This window comes from Vicia villosa, linkage group LG6 (genome assembly GCF_029867415.1).
Source record: "Vicia villosa cultivar HV-30 ecotype Madison, WI linkage group LG6, Vvil1.0, whole genome shotgun sequence".
In the NCBI taxonomy this organism is placed as follows: Eukaryota; Viridiplantae; Streptophyta; class Magnoliopsida; order Fabales; family Fabaceae; genus Vicia; species Vicia villosa.
The window spans coordinates 147585595-147602909 of record NC_081185.1 but is presented as its reverse complement, the minus strand read 5'-3'; the positions used below and the strand labels follow the sequence as shown (position 1 = coordinate 147602909).

The 17315-nt window shown below is 33.9% G+C and overlaps 3 protein-coding genes across 3 annotated transcripts; all 3 read left to right on the top strand.

Moving 5' to 3' along the window:
- The first annotated feature begins 318 nt into the window (after positions 1-318).
- Positions 319-2309, top strand: LOC131614952 (uncharacterized). The gene is made up of 4 exons (XM_058886482.1): positions 319-613; positions 704-1224; positions 1399-2241; positions 2301-2309. Exons 1-4 carry the CDS (start codon positions 319-321, stop codon positions 2307-2309), a joined length of 1668 nt encoding a protein of 555 aa, XP_058742465.1.
- On the top strand, positions 2219-9259 carry LOC131610406 (uncharacterized). Its single transcript, XM_058882353.1, has 4 exons — positions 2219-2350; positions 5746-6036; positions 6119-6220; positions 8203-9259. Exons 1-4 carry the CDS (start codon positions 2345-2347, stop codon positions 8389-8391), a joined length of 588 nt encoding a protein of 195 aa, XP_058738336.1. The 5' UTR covers positions 2219-2344; the 3' UTR covers positions 8392-9259.
- Positions 9260-11900: 2641 nt separating this feature from the next.
- LOC131614951 (UBP1-associated protein 2C-like) lies at positions 11901-13471 on the top strand. Its single transcript, XM_058886480.1, has 6 exons — positions 11901-12028; positions 12127-12253; positions 12329-12472; positions 12562-12737; positions 12834-12903; positions 13007-13471. The coding sequence occupies exons 1-6, from the start codon at positions 11901-11903 to the stop codon at positions 13469-13471; spliced, it is 1110 nt and encodes a 369-aa protein (XP_058742463.1).
- Positions 13472-17315: the final 3844 nt, after the last annotated feature.

The following is a 17315-nucleotide window of genomic DNA, read 5'->3' as shown; positions in this document are numbered from 1 at the left end:
TTTAAATTTAGACCATTCTCTCTCTAATAATATTTTGTCTAAAGTTGTTTAAATAATGATATTTTATAATTATGTTTTATTACATTATTGTTGCAGGGGCAACTCTGTAATGTCTAATTTCCGGTTTAGTTTAATATTTATGGATAGTCTCACATGTTTAAATATATAATTATATAATTGATATTATAGTCTAGTATGATTACTATGTTTAAACATAGAATTATATAATTGATATAATTGACCAAAATTCCCGAATTGGTTAATTGATTAATATGTTTTGTGATTATTATAATGGATATGATATTGTAAACGTGCAGTATGGAAAACTACAAGTTCTATCGTAGTTGGATGTACGATCATATGTATGCTGGGAGACGTGGACTTAAACCAATTTTTGAGGAAGGAGTTAAATTGTTTATTACATGGGCATTTGATCAAGAATGTTGTCGGGAAGAGGGAGGAGTGAGATGTCCGTGTCTTAAATGTGGATGTAGACGTATAATAAGTGATCCGAAAGAAGTAGAAACTCATTTGAAGAGAAAGGGATTTAAGGAAAATTATTGGGTTTGGACATCAAATGGGGAAGAAATGTCGATGAATATGCCAGAGACAAGTAATTTCCAACATGGCTCCAGTAGTCGATCATAGAAGGAATATGAAGAACAATTTGATCTACACGATGACATGATTGGCGATGCTTTAGGGGTTAACGTGGCCTACGATGAACAACAAGATAGTGGTGATGAGGAAGAGTTGCCGAATGAGAAATCTCAAAAATTCTACGAGTTGTTGAAAGAAATAAACACACCATTGTTTGAGGGTTCTTCAGACTCTAAATTGTCTATGTGTGTGAGATTGTTGGCTGCAAAATCAAACTGGAATGTTCCTGATCAGTGTCTGGAATTCTTTTGTCAAATGATGTTGGATGCGACTCCTACGAAAGAGAATTTGCCAAGAAGTTATTATGACGCGAAGAGGTTGGTTATGAAGTTAGGATTAGAAATAACGAAGATTGATTGTTGCATTAGAGGTTGCATGTTGTTCTATGACAATGAGTTTGGTACAAACGATGGAGCGTTAGAGGAATGTAAGTTTTGTAAGAGTCCAAGGTATGTAGTTCGCACTAAAGCCATTGATCGTGATAAAAAACGCATAGCAGTGAAATCAATGTTTTATTTGCCGATAATACCAAGGTTGCAGAGATTGTTTGCTTCAATGCACAGTGCAAGTCAAATGACCTGGCATCATACAAACAAAACAAGTACAGGCACTATGTGACATCCATCTGATGGTGAGGCATGGAAGCACTTTGATCGGATGCATCCTGATTTTGCCGCAGAACCTAGAAATGTCAGACTTGGATTATGCTCAGATGGTTTTACTCCATATGTCCAACAGTCGGGAACTGGATATTCTTGTTGGCCGGTTATTGTTACTCCTTACAACCTCCCCCCTGAGATGTGCATGACAAAGCCTTACATGTTTTTGACTTGCCTCATTCCAGGGCCGTCGAGTCCAAAAGCAGGAATTGACGTGTATTTACAACCTTTAGTTGATGACTTAAAGAGGTTGTGGATTGGAGAATGTACTTATGACATATCTCGTAAACAAAACTTCAACATGCGAGCTGTTTTGATGTGGACTATTAACGATTTTCCTGCATATGCCATGTTGTCTGGTTGGGGTACACATGGTAAAATGGGATGTCCTCATTGCATGGATAAGACGAAGGCGTTTACATTGGATAAAGGAGGAAAAAGTTCGTGGTTTAACTGTCATCGTAGATTCCTACCAAAAAACCACATACTTAGAAAAAACATGAATGATTTCAGAAAAGGTATAAAAGTAACAGATCTGCCTCCCCCTCGTTTGTCATCAGTTGAAGTATGGAACATGGTTCGTGATCTACCAAAATTCACAGACAATGGAAAAGCGATCCGAATTCCAGGATACGGGGACAAACACAATTGGACTAAAAGAAGTATTTTTTGGGACCTCCCATATTGGAAAGATAATTTATTGCGACATAATCTTGATGTTATGCACATAGAGAAGAATTTTTTTGATAATGTATTTAATACAGTGATGGATGTCCAAGGCAAGACAAAAGATAATGAGAATGCTAGAAAAGACATGGAACTGTATTGTAATCGAAAAGATTTAGAGTTGAAGACTCTACCAAATGGGAAGCTATTAAAACCCAAAGCTACTTATAGTCTAACTCCACAAGAAGCCAAGCTTGTTTGCCGATGGTTAACTGAATTGAGAATGCCCGATGGTTATGCCTCTAACTTGGCAAGATGTGCTAACGCCAGCACTGGCAAGGTGACTGGAATGAAAAGTCATGATTGCCATGTTTTCATGGAAAGACTTCTTCCAATTGCCTTCAGCTCATTGCCAACACAAGTGCTCAATCCACTAACTGAAATTAGTCAGTTTTTTAGAGATATTTGTGCATCAATTTTAAGAGTCGATCACCTAATTAAGTTGGACCAAGACATTCCTCTCATTCTATGCAAGTTGGAACAAATTTTTCCACCTGGTTTTTTCGATTCAATGGAACATCTTCCTGTGCATCTTGCATATGAAGCTTTTCTGGGTGGACCTGTTCAATATAGGTGGATGTATCCTTTTGAAAGATTCATGGGTGATTCAAAGAGATCTGTGAAAAATAAGGCTAAAGTGGAGGGTTCGATATGTGCACATTATTTGCATCGGGAAACATCTCATTTTTGCTCTCATTATTTCAATCACATGATGTTAATTCCAAGAATCACAAGGAATGAAGTTAATGTTACAGAAAGAAGTCAATTCACCTTATCCATCTTTGGACTTCCTGGTCGTAGTTCTGGAAAGACGAATGTGCACTGGCTGACCGAAAAGGAATTGCAATCTGCTCATGTTCATGTATTGATTAATTGCGTTGAAGTAAAACCATACATTGAGTAAGTATACCAAGTGAATATTTATTTTGAACACATTGGATTTAAACTTATTACCTTCTAACTTAGTTTTAATGTGTTTCGATATAGGTTATATAATAACTTCCATTATGAACTCACCGGTGAACAAGCAACAACCACTGACATACATGCTTATTTTCCATCATGGTTTAAGCAACAATTGTCATGTAATGTCGAATTATCTCCACAACTACTCCATTTGAGAAACTTAGCTGAAGGCCCTATTAAACGTGCAAAGAAATGGCACACATACTTTGTAAACGGATATAAATTTCATACTGATGAATGGACAGAAGGAAAGAAAACCATAAATAGTGGCGTGTTTGTAAAAGGAGTTACAGATGGTGGTGAAGACGACTTCTATGGTGTTATCACACACATTTACGAGTTGGAATACAATTATCTGGATTCGGAAAACAAAGTTGTCTTGTTTTATTGTGATTGGTATGATCCATCTGCTAGAGGCACAAAAATAAATAAAAAATATAACACCGTAGAGATTAAAATGGAACGAAGGTACAAGAATTATGATCATTTCATCATGGAACATCTTGTCAGGCAAGTTTATTATGTCCCTTATCCTTCAATTCACCGAGCTAAGCGTGATTGGTGTGTTGCAATCAAGTCAAAACCAATAGGCCATATTGAAACTGATGAACTTATAGAAGACCTTGCTTATCAAGTCGATGAAATGTCACAAAATAATCATGTGATTGAAGTTGAACAACTTACAAGTTTGTGTGATAATGAAGTTGAGGGTGAACAAGTTGACGCGTCTGTATTGTTGCCATCAAATAATGTGGATGAAGATGACGAAGAGTCAGAAGCTGAAGATAATTTTGAATCAAATGAAGATAATGAAGATTTTGAATGATGATGCATCTAGTATTTTAATGAAGCTTTTAATATATATTGTAATGAATCTAGTATTTTAATATGTAGATGCCTTTAATATGTTCAAACTTTTAATACATATTGTAATGAATCTAGTATTTTAATGAAGCTTTTGTTGTCCTTTAATATGTTTAACCTAAATATACATATTGTTTATCTTAATGATGCATATTGTTTATTAAATATGTTATAATCAAATTCTTTTCTTTTAATTAGGTAAAATGCCTCCACGTCTTGAGGATAAAGGTAAGAGTTCTAAGAGAGTTCGTCGCACAAGGATACAAGTAGTTGAGGTTCCTACAAATCCTATGTATTGCCCTTTGCCTCAGACTAGTCATGGGGCTCAGCAGACTACACCTCAGAGGACTACACCTCAGCAGGATCAGTCTAGTCAGGGGGCTCAGCATTTTATACCTCAGAGGACTACACCTCAGCATTCTACACCTCAGCAGACTATGCCACATCCGACTATGCCCCAGTCTATGAGCACAGATCCATCTCATAGATATTATACTTCCCTACTCACTTCACAGAATGTTCCACCAGGATTTTTGACATCTGACATGCATCCTGGGGGTTCTAGTATCCCATATCCTCCACCTGGATCCTCCCCACCCTATCAGCCTGAGGGATCTAGCATCCCACATCCTCCACGTCGATCCTCGTCATCCCACCACTCCAGGGGCTCAGGCACCTCACATTCTCCACATGGATCTTCGACATCCCATCACCATCAGGAGCATGTTGATCATATATTTCCCGATCCAGAGGAGGAGGAGGAGGAGGACATTGAGGACGTGGATATGGTTGCGATGGAGTATAAACATGAGAAGCATGATGGAAGATAGGTTATTAAACCTGTTGGAAACTCGTAAGTTTCTTTCTTATATATTATTAAGCATATGCACTTGTTTCCATTTTTTTAAATTTCATTAACACTTATTTAAATTTTGGTTTTTAGTTTTTTGCCAAGTAGGCCTCCTGCAGTTAGCATAAAGGAAGTCATCCAAGAGTTGTATAAAGCACCTTGGAAGACTTTCGGACAACTTATGAAGATGGATAGTGAATTATATAAACGTTGGTTCGACAAATTTCGGGTATAATATTTTCTTTAAGCGATTAATTTTTTTCTTCTAATTAGGGCGTATGCTTATTTTCGAAACTGAACGATTTCGGGTATGGCGTATGGCGTATGCTTATTTTAGGTGGAAATGTAATAGTAGTAGTAGAAGCAAGTCACTTATGCATGATTTCTAGAGGAATTGAGAAATTTGGTAGCAGTACAACTACCATTGCTGTGTTAGGAAGCAGTACAGCTTCTTGGTTCAAATTTTTGAATGATTATTATTTGCATTCATTCTATGCATTTTTTTGAAGGTTTTAAAACCAATGCAGCAGCTTAATTCATTCTATGCACAATTACATTCATTCTATTCTATGCATTTGAAGGTTTCAAATTTTTGAATGATTATTATTTGCATTCATTCTATGCATTTTTTTAAGGTTTTAAAACCAATGCAGCAGCTTAATTCATTCTATGCACAACTACATTCATTCTATTCTATGCATTTGAAGGTTTCAAATTTTTGAATGATTATTATTTGCATTCATTCTTGTAGCTTATGATAATGTTCAATTTTGGTTGATAGGAGTTGGTTGAAGTTGATTAGAATTCTGTTACAACTCAACCAACCAACAATCTCAAGTTTTCTTAAACTTCAACATGATATGAATCACCTTTAATTCTCTGCCTTCTACTAATTAGTTCAATATTTATCTTCTTCCTTGATACGGAGTCTTAATTGAGCTTAACAATAGCTACACATGTTTTCTTTAAGCAATTAATTTTTTAATTTCTAACCATCTTGTTTTAATTTCTATATTGTAGGAGAAGTGTGTATGGCACACACTTGATGAGGAGCTGGTTGAGATAAATTTTAGGAAAAGGGCATCGGCACGACTTTCAGATATGCTTAGGCGTGCCAGACGTGGATATGAAGAAAGAGGGATCAGACCTCTATGGATGGGCGAAAACGTGTTTAAAGAAATGCTTGTTTATTGGAAAACAGACGAGTTTAAGAAAAAATCTGAAAAAGCAAAGCAGCGTAGAGCATCAGAAAATGGATCCGCTAATCATAGAGCCGGAAGCATTAGTATTGCTGATCATGCTGAACGGATGGTAATATAATTTTCTCTCACTACTTTTTTAAAATTATATTGTTAATTGTGTTATATTTTTATTGGACTTCTATGTGTATTAGGCTGTGGCTAAGAGAAGAGCTCCATTAATGCAAGAGCTTCACGAGAGGACTTATCGAGGAAGAGATGGAGAGTATTGCGACGACCGTGCTAGAGATACTCAAGTAAGATAATAGTATTTCTTCTCTTTGTCTTAAGCAATATTTTAATATTAGAAACAGCAATGCTATTTATCACGAGAGCACAATCACAAATAGGTCACGAATCAACACTTAACCAATAGAATTCACTATTTACATCACTACAGGAATATCCAAAACAGCCTCACACTATCCAAAACAGACACCAAATATGTCATTGGAAAAGTTAGAAAATAGAAAATTACTTGTTGAAAGTGTGAGCCAGAGAATCAGTTACCCAAATTACTTGTTGAAAGTGTGAGCCAAAATATCCAAAACAGAATAAGTTACCCAAATTACTTGTTGAAAGTGTGAGCCAGAATATCCAAAACAGAATAAGTTACCCAAATTACTTTTTGAAAAAGAGACAGAGACACTGGTTACTGATAGTCTCTACTTCAACAAATTTCTTCTTTTGATTTGTGTGTAGAAAGTACAAAATCATATCATACATTTAAAACATAGAATTTTGTTCAATTGCAAATACAGATAAATGTTGCTCTGTCCTTTTGGGTAGATGACAGTTTTACTTCTATAATTGACTTCAATGTTGTACATGTACTACTTGTAGTGATGTTTATATGGTTATCTCTTTGTTAAGAGTATTATATAACATGATTCCATGCTATGTAAATAGAATGAAGTGCAAGTTTGAGCAAAACTGTATATATGTTGTCTGCTACAAAAGAATTTCTTTTTCTCCCTTTTGATGATCGCAACCTAAAACTTAAGAAGCTCCAAATTATAGCAGCAATTAAATGCAAGTTGATAGATTCCACTAAGACTGCAGATAAACTAAATTAGAAGACCCTAAAAATCATAATTGTGTTAACAATCTGTTTTTAGCTGTCAGTGAAGCAGATGAAGAACCCGTGTTTATTCTCAAGCAAATGCTTGTAGTTCTGATTAACAGATCTTGCAGTGAGAGTTCAGCTCTTGGTTGATTTTTCTATTTAGGGAGTAAAGAACAAGATTGTAGCTAGTAGCATAGATGAGCTATAAATGAACTTAAGGTGTTTCTTAGTTTAGAGTAAACTTGAGGTACATTAAATTGCTGCATCTTTTAAGATGCCTGAGCTTATTGTCAACAAAAAAAAAGTTTGAGCTAGTGAGTTTATTGTAAAAAAAAAAGTTTGAGGTAGTGGGCTAATTGTAAAAATTGGCACCCTAAGAATAGACACTTGTGAATGACTAAGAACAACTGGGAAAAAAACGCCTGAGATGAATAAAATGTAGATTTATGGTATATAATCTATACTCCTTGATATAGATACATATAGTCATATACTCTTTGCAATTGGATTTAAATCAAGCAAAACCACATCTGTCAAGCTTAGGAAGGACACAAGACATAGGAATAGTGACACAAGACAAGTTGAGAAGTTTGGAAGCAGTACAACTACCATTGCTGTGTTAGGAAGCAGTACAGCTTCTTGGTTCAAATTTTTGAATGATTATTATTTGCATTCATTCTATGCATTCTTTTTGAAGGTTTTAATTCTCTGCCTTTAATTCTCTAAATCCTACTAGTTAGTTCAATATTTATCAACTTTAACTGAAGGTTGTCAATGTATAGTATCTGCTTAGTCAAATCAAATATCAGGAGGTTGTCTTAGTATCTACTCTCAAAAATGCAAAGTCAGTGGTTAATATAAAAATGTTGAAAATAAGATACACTGATTTGAATATTAACTTTACACATTCAAAATACTGATCACATTCTATACTTTGTGGTTAATACACTACTCTAAAAAATGCAAAGTCAGTGGTGTGAATTTATTACTAATGACAGGTTTAGTTTTTAATGACAGTTTTGGTTCTGGTTATTATCTAATGTCTAGTAATTATCTTTATTCTGACTGCAACATTGACAATGATGCATTAGATTTATAGATCACATATTCAACATCCTGAGTTAGCTAAACATTGACAATAATGCATTAATTTATTTATTTATGTATGTGTAGGCGGAGTACCAAAGGTTGAAGAAGGAGTTTTTAGCTAAACACCCTGAGTTAGGCGGTCCACATGGACGATATCCTCTTGATCCAGCTATTGATCAGTATTTGTGGTTGAGAGCAAGTAAGGGAAAGAAGAGAAATGGAAAAATTTATGCTACTGGACCTTTAGCTAGCAACTACAAAAAAAGGGGATAGGTATTCTTTATTTAGGAGAATTGCTGACGGGGAAGGATCTTCACGTCCTCCGACATTAACCCCTGAAATAACTGAAACAATTAAACAACTAGCTCAGAGTGAAGCAGCACGTGAAAATAAAACATTGAGAAAAAAACAAATGGAGTTGGAGGAAGCATTGAGACTTTCACAAGAGCAAATGATGCTTACACAACAACAAATTCAACAACAAGTGCAACAACAAATACAACAACAAATGCAACAACAAATGCAACAAATGCAACAATTCTTTCGACAAAAATATGGTGGTGGTGGATTTGGAGCGGTTGGTAACCAGGGAGTAGTAGACGAGAATGATGAAGAAAACGAAAATAATGCGGACGACCCAGATCCTAAGTGAATATTATTTTGAATTTAAATATTTTGGATTAATCATGTTTCTTTATATTAAATATGTATTTCTTTATATTAATTATAAACTTTTTAATATTAAGTATGAATTTAAATATTTAGAATTAACTATAAATTTAGTATTTTTAAAAAAAATTGAATTTTAATTATTTATTATATTTATATTATTCTAAATATTTAGAATAATATAATTTTTTTTTACTATATACGTTACAATTTGCAGCATGCAATAAACAAGGAAATGTTAAAATATTTGCCAGGTGAAATACACCCTGCAAATATTAAATATTCAAATATTGCTAGGTGACTATCACCCCGCAAGTTGTCTAACATACAACTGGATCATTTGTGTCACACTGAACGAAGTTGTAAGTACATATTAGATAGCGTGTTTGCGGGGTGCAATACACCTAGCAAAGTTGCGGGGTGAAAAACACAATGCAGAATCACCTATTTCACCTGCTCTGACTCAACTGACCAAATGAGCTGTACCTCTTGGAAAGCGTGTTTGCGGGGTGTTTCTCACCTCGCAACGTTGCGGGGTGAAAAGTACCTGGCAAATTTGCGGGGTGGATATCCCTTTGCAAACAGTTGCGACTAACGTTTTTGCGAAGTGGCTAGCTCACCTCGCAACTGTTGCGTTGCAGGGTGATATTCGTACTTGCGGGGTGGTTTTCACCTGGTAAAACTGAGTTTTTTTTGTAGTGTTTGTTATAACTCTAGTGCAGAAATTTGCAACAAATGATGAGTAATGGATGAGTTGATTTGTTGAAGATGCCCTTTTGGTGAACATAAACTCAGGTGGTGGAAGTATAATGATGGAAAGAAGTTATAATTTATGTTGGTTGTGTTATTTTATCTAGGCTTGTCATGTTACTTTATTTATGAATTTTTAATAAATTTAATTTACTGCATATCATGTTCCAACAATGATAGTGTGTTGGATGATGGACAACTATATGGCTTTGTTTGGCAAGCCATATTTTGAGCTTATAGCTTATAAGCTCGTATGATAATAAAAGACGTGTTTGGTAACAGTTTTTACATCAAGAGCTTATAGCTTATTTACTAGCTTATAGCTTATTTTTCAGACGCTATTTTAAATAGCGTTTTAGCTTATATCTTATCATTTTTTCTTCCATTAATACCTTTATGAATTTTGATTATTTTAAATGTGCATTTAATTATTAATTAATAAATTTATTTTTATGTCATGTTACATTTATCAGCTAGTTAACTTAATTTTACCAAATACTTTAATTAGTTTATCACCTATCAGTCATCAGCCATCAGCCATCAGTCATCAATCATCAGCCATCGGCTATAAGCTATCTTATCACCAAACCGCTAATTTTACTAAACAGAGCCTATATGTCTATTATGTTCATGTAATCCTTGGAATATCAGTCTATTATGTTTATTGATCCTTAGAAGGATAAATTAAAATGGCTCAAAATAGCCCCATTTTGCCAATAGTTATTAGCTTTTTTATCCAAATAATCAATAGATTTTAAAAAAAAAAACTGTCGATTTTGTCATTTTTAAAACTAAAATAAAATTCATATTATGTTGTAATTGGACTTGAAATTTGAATGATCAAATTACTAGCTTGTTAATAAGAATTTAAAAAAGTAGAAAAAAATCTATTGAAATAAACCGGTCCAATTACCCAAATCTATTTCAACCTAAACCCGAAAAAATCAATAGTTTAACTTGTCGGAATTGCGCTAATGTATGTCACTCAAAAATTAGATTGGATTGAGGTTTTGCGCCCGAACCCCGATCTTATCTGAACCGATCTCCACCCTACTTTATACCATATTAAAGTTTAGAAAATGATAGGTTTTTGATTTTACTGAAATTTCTATGTAAAAAAATATGCTAATAACCAATCGTTAGTTGGTTCAGTGGTGATTGGCGCTGAGCTTGGTAGGGAGGACCACGGTTCGATCCCCCGCAACTGCAATCGGGAGGGGACTGGAACCACTTGATGCCAAAACTGACCCCTGAATCGAACTATACCGGTGGTGATAAACCAAAAAATATATATATGCAAATAAATACCCCAACTTCCTGCACCAATCAGATAGCAATAAAAAACTCATTTATTTTACTCATCAAAATCCATTAAGAAAACATGTGCATGTACTCCAAAAAAAAAATCATCGTCAAGAACACTAATTCCCATGTATCTTTATCATTAAGTCAATGTACATTCATTATTAATTCCACTGATTTCTACTAATACATTTTAGGACTATAATAAGGACGACAACAGACCACTCACGATCGACTAAAAGGAAAGTCGCCCGGAGATTCGTCGCGGCCATCTGGTTCATCGGTACTACCAAAAAAAATTCAACGTGATAGTACCGTCACGGTTTAAAACTAAGTAAAAACTGGTTTGATACTAATATTAATAAAAAGACTAATATGGTCCGGTTAAATTTTATAAGGGATTAAATCGAATCTATTTTATTGTGAAGGACTAATTTGAATTATATAATTTTTGTGAAGGATCAAAAAGGGTTTTCACTCTATATTTTATGTTTATCTTTTGTATAAATTAAGGACCCGTTTATTTTAGCTTTAAAAGAATGAATTTTTTTCTTAGTATTTTTAATAATAAAATTTTGTGTTCTTCAAAATATTACAAATTTTTTTATTTAAAATGAAACACTAATTTTGACATCTTATAACTTAGTTAAAATTGCAATTTTTAAAAAAATATTGTATTTCAAAAATGATTTTTATCAAAATCTATTTGAAATATTTTCAAAATTATAAAAAAAATTATATAAAATTATGTAACACTATAAAAATCATTTAAAAGAAAAAAAAAACAAAACAAACTGAATCTAAATTAAGAGATCTCAATTCTTCAACTACCATTGAAATGTAAGACCTATTTATAAGTAACGATATATTTTCATTTTAATATAAATAAATTTTATAAATAAAAATAAGGGAAAGCATGACCAAGAAAATAAGACTATAGCATTTTATCTTATAAGTATACTTCTATTTATATATGATAAGCAAGTATACTTCTATTTAAATAGAGGATACGAAAAAGGTAGAATTACGAAAAGATCCAGTAAAGAAGAGCAAGAAAAGAAATGGAAAACGTGAAGAAGAGAAAATTGGAGGAGACAGAAAACAAAAGTGAATCTTCTTCCAATATAGAGATTCGAAGTCTCGTTGAATGTATTCCTAAACCTCAACTTGTTGATCTTCTTTCTAAACTGTGAGTCTCCATTATTCACTCCTTTTCTTCTTTCTTAATTCTTACACTGCATTCAATGGCGTATCAGTGATTAACAGTGTGCATGTTGACACATAAAGAGGGTGTCAAAATCCTTCTATTGCAGAACAAATCAAAACTATTGCAGCTCCTTATGTTGCGGCTTTCGATCGAAAGATTTTCGTTAGCAGCTTGAACTACGTTACAGAAACATCTACTTTGAGACAGGTGAGTACATCTCATTGTAATCTTAAGATCAAAGACTCTAAAGATTACTTCTTGATATGGTATTCTTCTTTTCAGAAATTTCAAGAGTATGGAGAAATTGAGAATGCAATTGTGATTCGTGATAGAGTCACGGGAAAATCCAAGGGCTATGGATTTGTCACTTACAAAGATATTCAATCAGTTAATAATGCATTGAGCAAACCTAAGATTGTTATTGATGTAAGATATAGTGACTGTGTTTGCGTTAGAATTTGAGCAAACTGATACATTGTGCATGGAAATATGAATACTTGATTTTTTGGTTTCAGGGGGCATCGGTTGCATGTCGTCTAGCTGATGATGGCCAACGAGTTTCGCACAGGAAGCTTTTTATTGGAAACTTACCACCAATTTTTACAAATGAAAACCTGTGCGACAAATTTAAGATGCATGGTGAAATAGAGGAAGCAATTGTATGCAAGAATCCAATTGGAGAATGGAAAAAGTAGTAACATGCTTTAATTGGATATATAGTAGTTATTGTTGGTAATTTTTGTACCTGGTTTTTTTAGTAACATTGTTATTTTATTTTCAACTGTAGTCGATATGGATTTGTTACGTACAAGACAGTAGAGGCTGCAAAGAAGGCCATAGATTACAATGATCTTCATGTAAGCAAATGTTTAAAGAGATGTATTGGAACTTTTTATGATAGGCAAGAATTGGTCAGTGATTGAAGCTATTACACAATGTAATGTTTTTGTTTGATTGCAGGAGGGAAGTATGACTGTAAAATACGCTGATTCGCAGAGTCGGCCACCTTTGCCTGGAGGAGTAGCTTCAAGGGCAGTTCTACCTATGACTTCAGGTCCTGGATACGTGCGGCCTCAAAATGTTGATGTTAATTATGGTGCCCGAAATGGTTATACATACCCTCAAAGTGCGGCAGTACTACCATATGCTGCACCTCCTTACCCCCAAAGTGCTGCAGTGCCACCATCTGATGCACCTCCTTACCCCCAAAGTGCTGCAGTACCAACATATGCTGCACCTCCTTACCCCCAAAGTGCTGAAGTGCCACCATCTGCTGCACCTCCTTACCCCCAAAGTGCTGCAGTACCAACATATGCTGCACCTCCTTATCAAACAAATGGACAGGGTCCTTATCCTCATGTTTCTGCAGTGACAGGCCAATTTGGGCATCAGTATTACTACAACAATCCCTATCCCAACCAATGAATGTATTTGATTAAAAATTGTGATATTTGTAACTGTTTCTTTGCTCTCATTGTTCAATTCTTGTAATTAGTCCCTAGTTATGGTGAGTGATAAAAGGTCACAATGTATGGTTGGTGACAAGGGCGCTATTGGAGTCCATGAATATTTTAATGAAAAGGATATGCCATAAACTAATGAAACTTGGTATTCTCTATTTGAGATTCTTAAATAAATTCCACATATATACCTCACTCATTTTATGTTTTTTTTCCTACGTACTTATGCCTAAAGTTTTTCGACTAACCACATTACAAAAAAGACATGGCAATGACATGACACTCTATTGAGAAACTGCATTGCAATTTGAGATATATTCGTCTTCGGAAGAAGACATGGCCAGCAAATAGCACTATGAAATTGAACAATTGAACAGCTTAAACACACATTTTTATTTTCTTAGTTTCATTTAAAATCAATTTATGTTTAGTTAATGAGATGAATTAATTAATATTGATTTAGATAGTTAATTAATTTTAATTCGTTTAATTAATCTAATTGAATTAATTTTTTAATCGATAATTTTGATAATTAACTTAAGGATAAAGCTAACATCTGCCCCAATGGCACATATTAAGAAACCTAAATATAGGAAATTTGTTTCTTTTAATGAAAATAACGCAGAATTTTTAAGAAACAATTTCCACATTTAGCTCTAAGGTCACATGTTAGCATTACCCAACCTAATTAATTGATTTAATCAATTTTACTAATTGAGTAATTTTGCTAAATTATAAAACTCATTCCTCTTGGTTAATTGATATGATTTAATTGAATAGTTTGACCTCTAAAACCATTCTTTTTTTTTTAAATTAAAAATGTTTGATCCAACGTCAAATTATTTTTCAAATAAATTTAATTGAATGCAACGCGAGTGCTTGATCCAACATCAAGTATCTTTTCTCCTCTTAGCTTAACTCTTTTCATAATCAATTAAACACTTGATCTAACGTCAAGAAGTTTTGTGCGCGAAAAATCTTTTTCCTAATAAATGGATTGAATGAACGAGTTGGACAAATGTCCTACCTTTTCCTAAATTATTCGGATGCTAGTTGTATATCTTGATCATTTGAATAGTTGTCATCCAATTAAAGCACCTTAATTAAGTGAGTTTAATTCAACTCAATAAACAGTAAACGAGCGAGTTGGACTTATGTCCTACCTTTCTCACGAGTATCTGAATATTAGCTGTATAGCTTGGTCATTTGATACTCACTCATTATTAAAGGGTTATGACTAAATTCGTCTCACTATTTCACAATAAACGAATTAAACGGGCAAGATGGACATATGTCCTGCCTTTTCCTAAGTGTTTGAATACAAGTTATATAGCTTGGACATTTGACACTTTTATCCTTTAAAAGCAACTTAACCAGTCAAACTTCTTTTTTTGATCGTGTGTGACTCCGAAAGCCTTTACATAAATGAGTAACAAGCAATGTTTAATCGCTCAATGTGATTCAAGCATCACTCTTTAAAAGTAACCAACAAATTTGTGGTTCTTTACCATGCTCAAAACTAATTAAATGGGTCTGGTGAGTACAACAGATGTGAGGGGTGCTAATTCTTTTTCCTTGCATAACCGACTCCCGAACTCTAATCTGGTTGCGAACACCATTTTTATTCTCTTTCGTGGGTCTTATCGATATTTTCCCTTTCCTTTTGAAATAAATAAAGTTCGGTGGCGATTCTTAAGGTTGGAAATAGGCTAGGCTAGGCTGGGCTAGGCTTTAGAAGGCCTGAGCCTGGCCTACGATAAAATTAAAAGGCCTAAGTTTGGCCTATGGCCTATCATATGCTCAATTTTTTTGTTTGGCCTGACCTTTTTAAAAGTCTGGCATGACCTGAAAGCCTATTTAAAAGCCTGTATCTCGTTAAAGTTTTCAATTAATTCATATTACTTAAGAAGCCTTATAGGTCGGCTTATATATGGATATATAAGCGAACCTATTTAGCCTTTGTTCTAATATATATGCATACATAGGCTAGTCTATTTAGCTTTTTTTCTAATATATATGCATACATGGGCCAATTTATTTAGCATATCTCTAATATATATGAAAATATAGGTCGGCCTATAAGGCGTTATAGTTTTTTTATTAGCCGGAGCATGGCCTATTTAATAAAATAGGCTTTTAAAAAAGCCTAAACCTGGCCTCTTTATTAAATAGGTTTGGTATGGCCTTAAGTAGGCTAGGCTATAGGCCCCTGTAGGCCGGCCTGGCCTATTCCCACCCCTATCGATTCTATTGTATTTTTTAGAGTTCCTTTCTCAAAAATGTCTCACGACTCCTCCAATAAAATTACATTTTCAATATTTTGGAAATTCACCGTACGTGTATATATTGATGGATGAAGAGCACCCTCTTAAAGTCTTTTTTTTCTCTTACGTATGTGTATAGTTTTAAGAAGTGGTATATATAGCTTGAAATTCTTGAGTTTCAAAAGTGTTCAAGATTTGATGTTTACTACATACACATAAAAGAGAAAGAGAAAAAAAAAATTGAAAGTGTGTTCAAAATTTTAACACTATAAACACGCATTCATTGTGTATTATTACTAAGAACAAAAACTTAACCAACTTAATGAAATAATTTCTTATAGAGTTAAATATACAAAACCTTTATGTACTGTTAGTGAGTTTTGATTTTAGCCTCTTGCACTTGCTTTGTCCTGGATGTTGTTTCTAATAGTGTTTTCAATAGTGTTAAAGTTTATGTAATTTAGGGTTATGATTTCAAAAGTGTACCAGTTAATGTAATGAAGGGTTATTTCAAAAGTGTATCAGTTAATGTAATTAAGTGTATCAGCATTTTGTTTTAATGGAAAGGCAATTTGTGTTTCATTTTATTTAGTGTGTCTTCATAAATAGTGTTTCCATGATTACATGTTTTTGTGTTGAAGTGGTATAAACACGTTTCATAAATATGAGATTACATAGATAAGGAATAAAAAAGATAAATTTGTTATATCCGTACAAACACAAACTTATCAGCATAACTTTAACTCAAGCACAAAATGGCATATCTCTGATACATCGGTACAAACATTATATGTCTGTTATAAGCACTACTAGCACTACCTCTGGTACATCAGTACAAACATAAATAAAAATGACATTATAGGTCTGTTACATTAGTTACATAAATAAAAATGACATTATAGGTATGTTACATTTAGGTCTTTAACATTGGCAAAAAAATAAAACATAATTCAATAACAACTACTTAATCTATGATTTTTTTTTCTTTTTCCAAGACTTCAAAGACCTAGTGGACACTCCAAGCTTAGAATCTTGAGCATTTGTTGTTTCTTCAGGTTCTGGTAATGAAATTGGTTGGTCATTTGATCCTGGGCCTATAATTGGCTTTTTAAACCAGCTCAATTTTACTTTTCCACTCATCCTCTTTCATGCAGGGACCAGTAACTTTGCTTTCTTTTTTTTTTTTGGCTTGTGGTTGACTTGTGCCTATAACACAAGATTCAGTCTGATTTTGCACCATATCAGGAATGCTTTAAGTTGGCTCCATAGTTGGCATGACAGATGTTGGTTGAGTCTCTACAGGGTTGGCTTGTCAGTTAGCTCCATAGTTTGCATGACACATGTTGGTTGAGTCTCTGCAAATGTTTGGTTGTCACTTAGCTCCATAGTTGGCATGGAAGATGTTGGTTGAGACTCTGCAGCTTATGGTTTTTTCTCGGTTTTAACCTTTCTCTACACAATCAAAATACAATCTCAGGTAACATGCATATCAATAAATAAACACAATACAAAATACATTTCTTTTTAGTGAAGTGGGGTCTTGTG

Excerpts from the sequence above, each read along its gene's own strand:
- LOC131610406 (XM_058882353.1), top strand. Across the intron at positions 6,037-6,118 it reads CTGATCATGCTGAACGGATG|GCTGTGGCTAAGAGAAGAGC; the intron begins GTAATATAATTT and ends TATGTGTATTAG. Across the intron at positions 6,221-8,202 it reads ACCGTGCTAGAGATACTCAA|GCGGAGTACCAAAGGTTGAA; the intron begins GTAAGATAATAG and ends ATGTATGTGTAG.
- LOC131614951 (XM_058886480.1), top strand. The coding sequence starts at position 11,901 with ATGGAAAACGTGAAGAAGAGAAAATTGGAGGAGACAGAAAACAAAAGT. Across the intron at positions 12,254-12,328 it reads AAACATCTACTTTGAGACAG|AAATTTCAAGAGTATGGAGA; the intron begins GTGAGTACATCT and ends TCTTCTTTTCAG. Across the intron at positions 12,738-12,833 it reads CCAATTGGAGAATGGAAAAA|TCGATATGGATTTGTTACGT; the intron begins GTAGTAACATGC and ends TTTCAACTGTAG.
- LOC131614952 (XM_058886482.1), top strand. The coding sequence starts at position 319 with ATGGAAAACTACAAGTTCTATCGTAGTTGGATGTACGATCATATGTAT. Across the intron at positions 614-703 it reads GATGAATATGCCAGAGACAA|GGGTTAACGTGGCCTACGAT; the intron begins GTAATTTCCAAC and ends GCGATGCTTTAG. Across the intron at positions 1,225-1,398 it reads TGTTTGCTTCAATGCACAGT|TCGGGAACTGGATATTCTTG; the intron begins GCAAGTCAAATG and ends TATGTCCAACAG.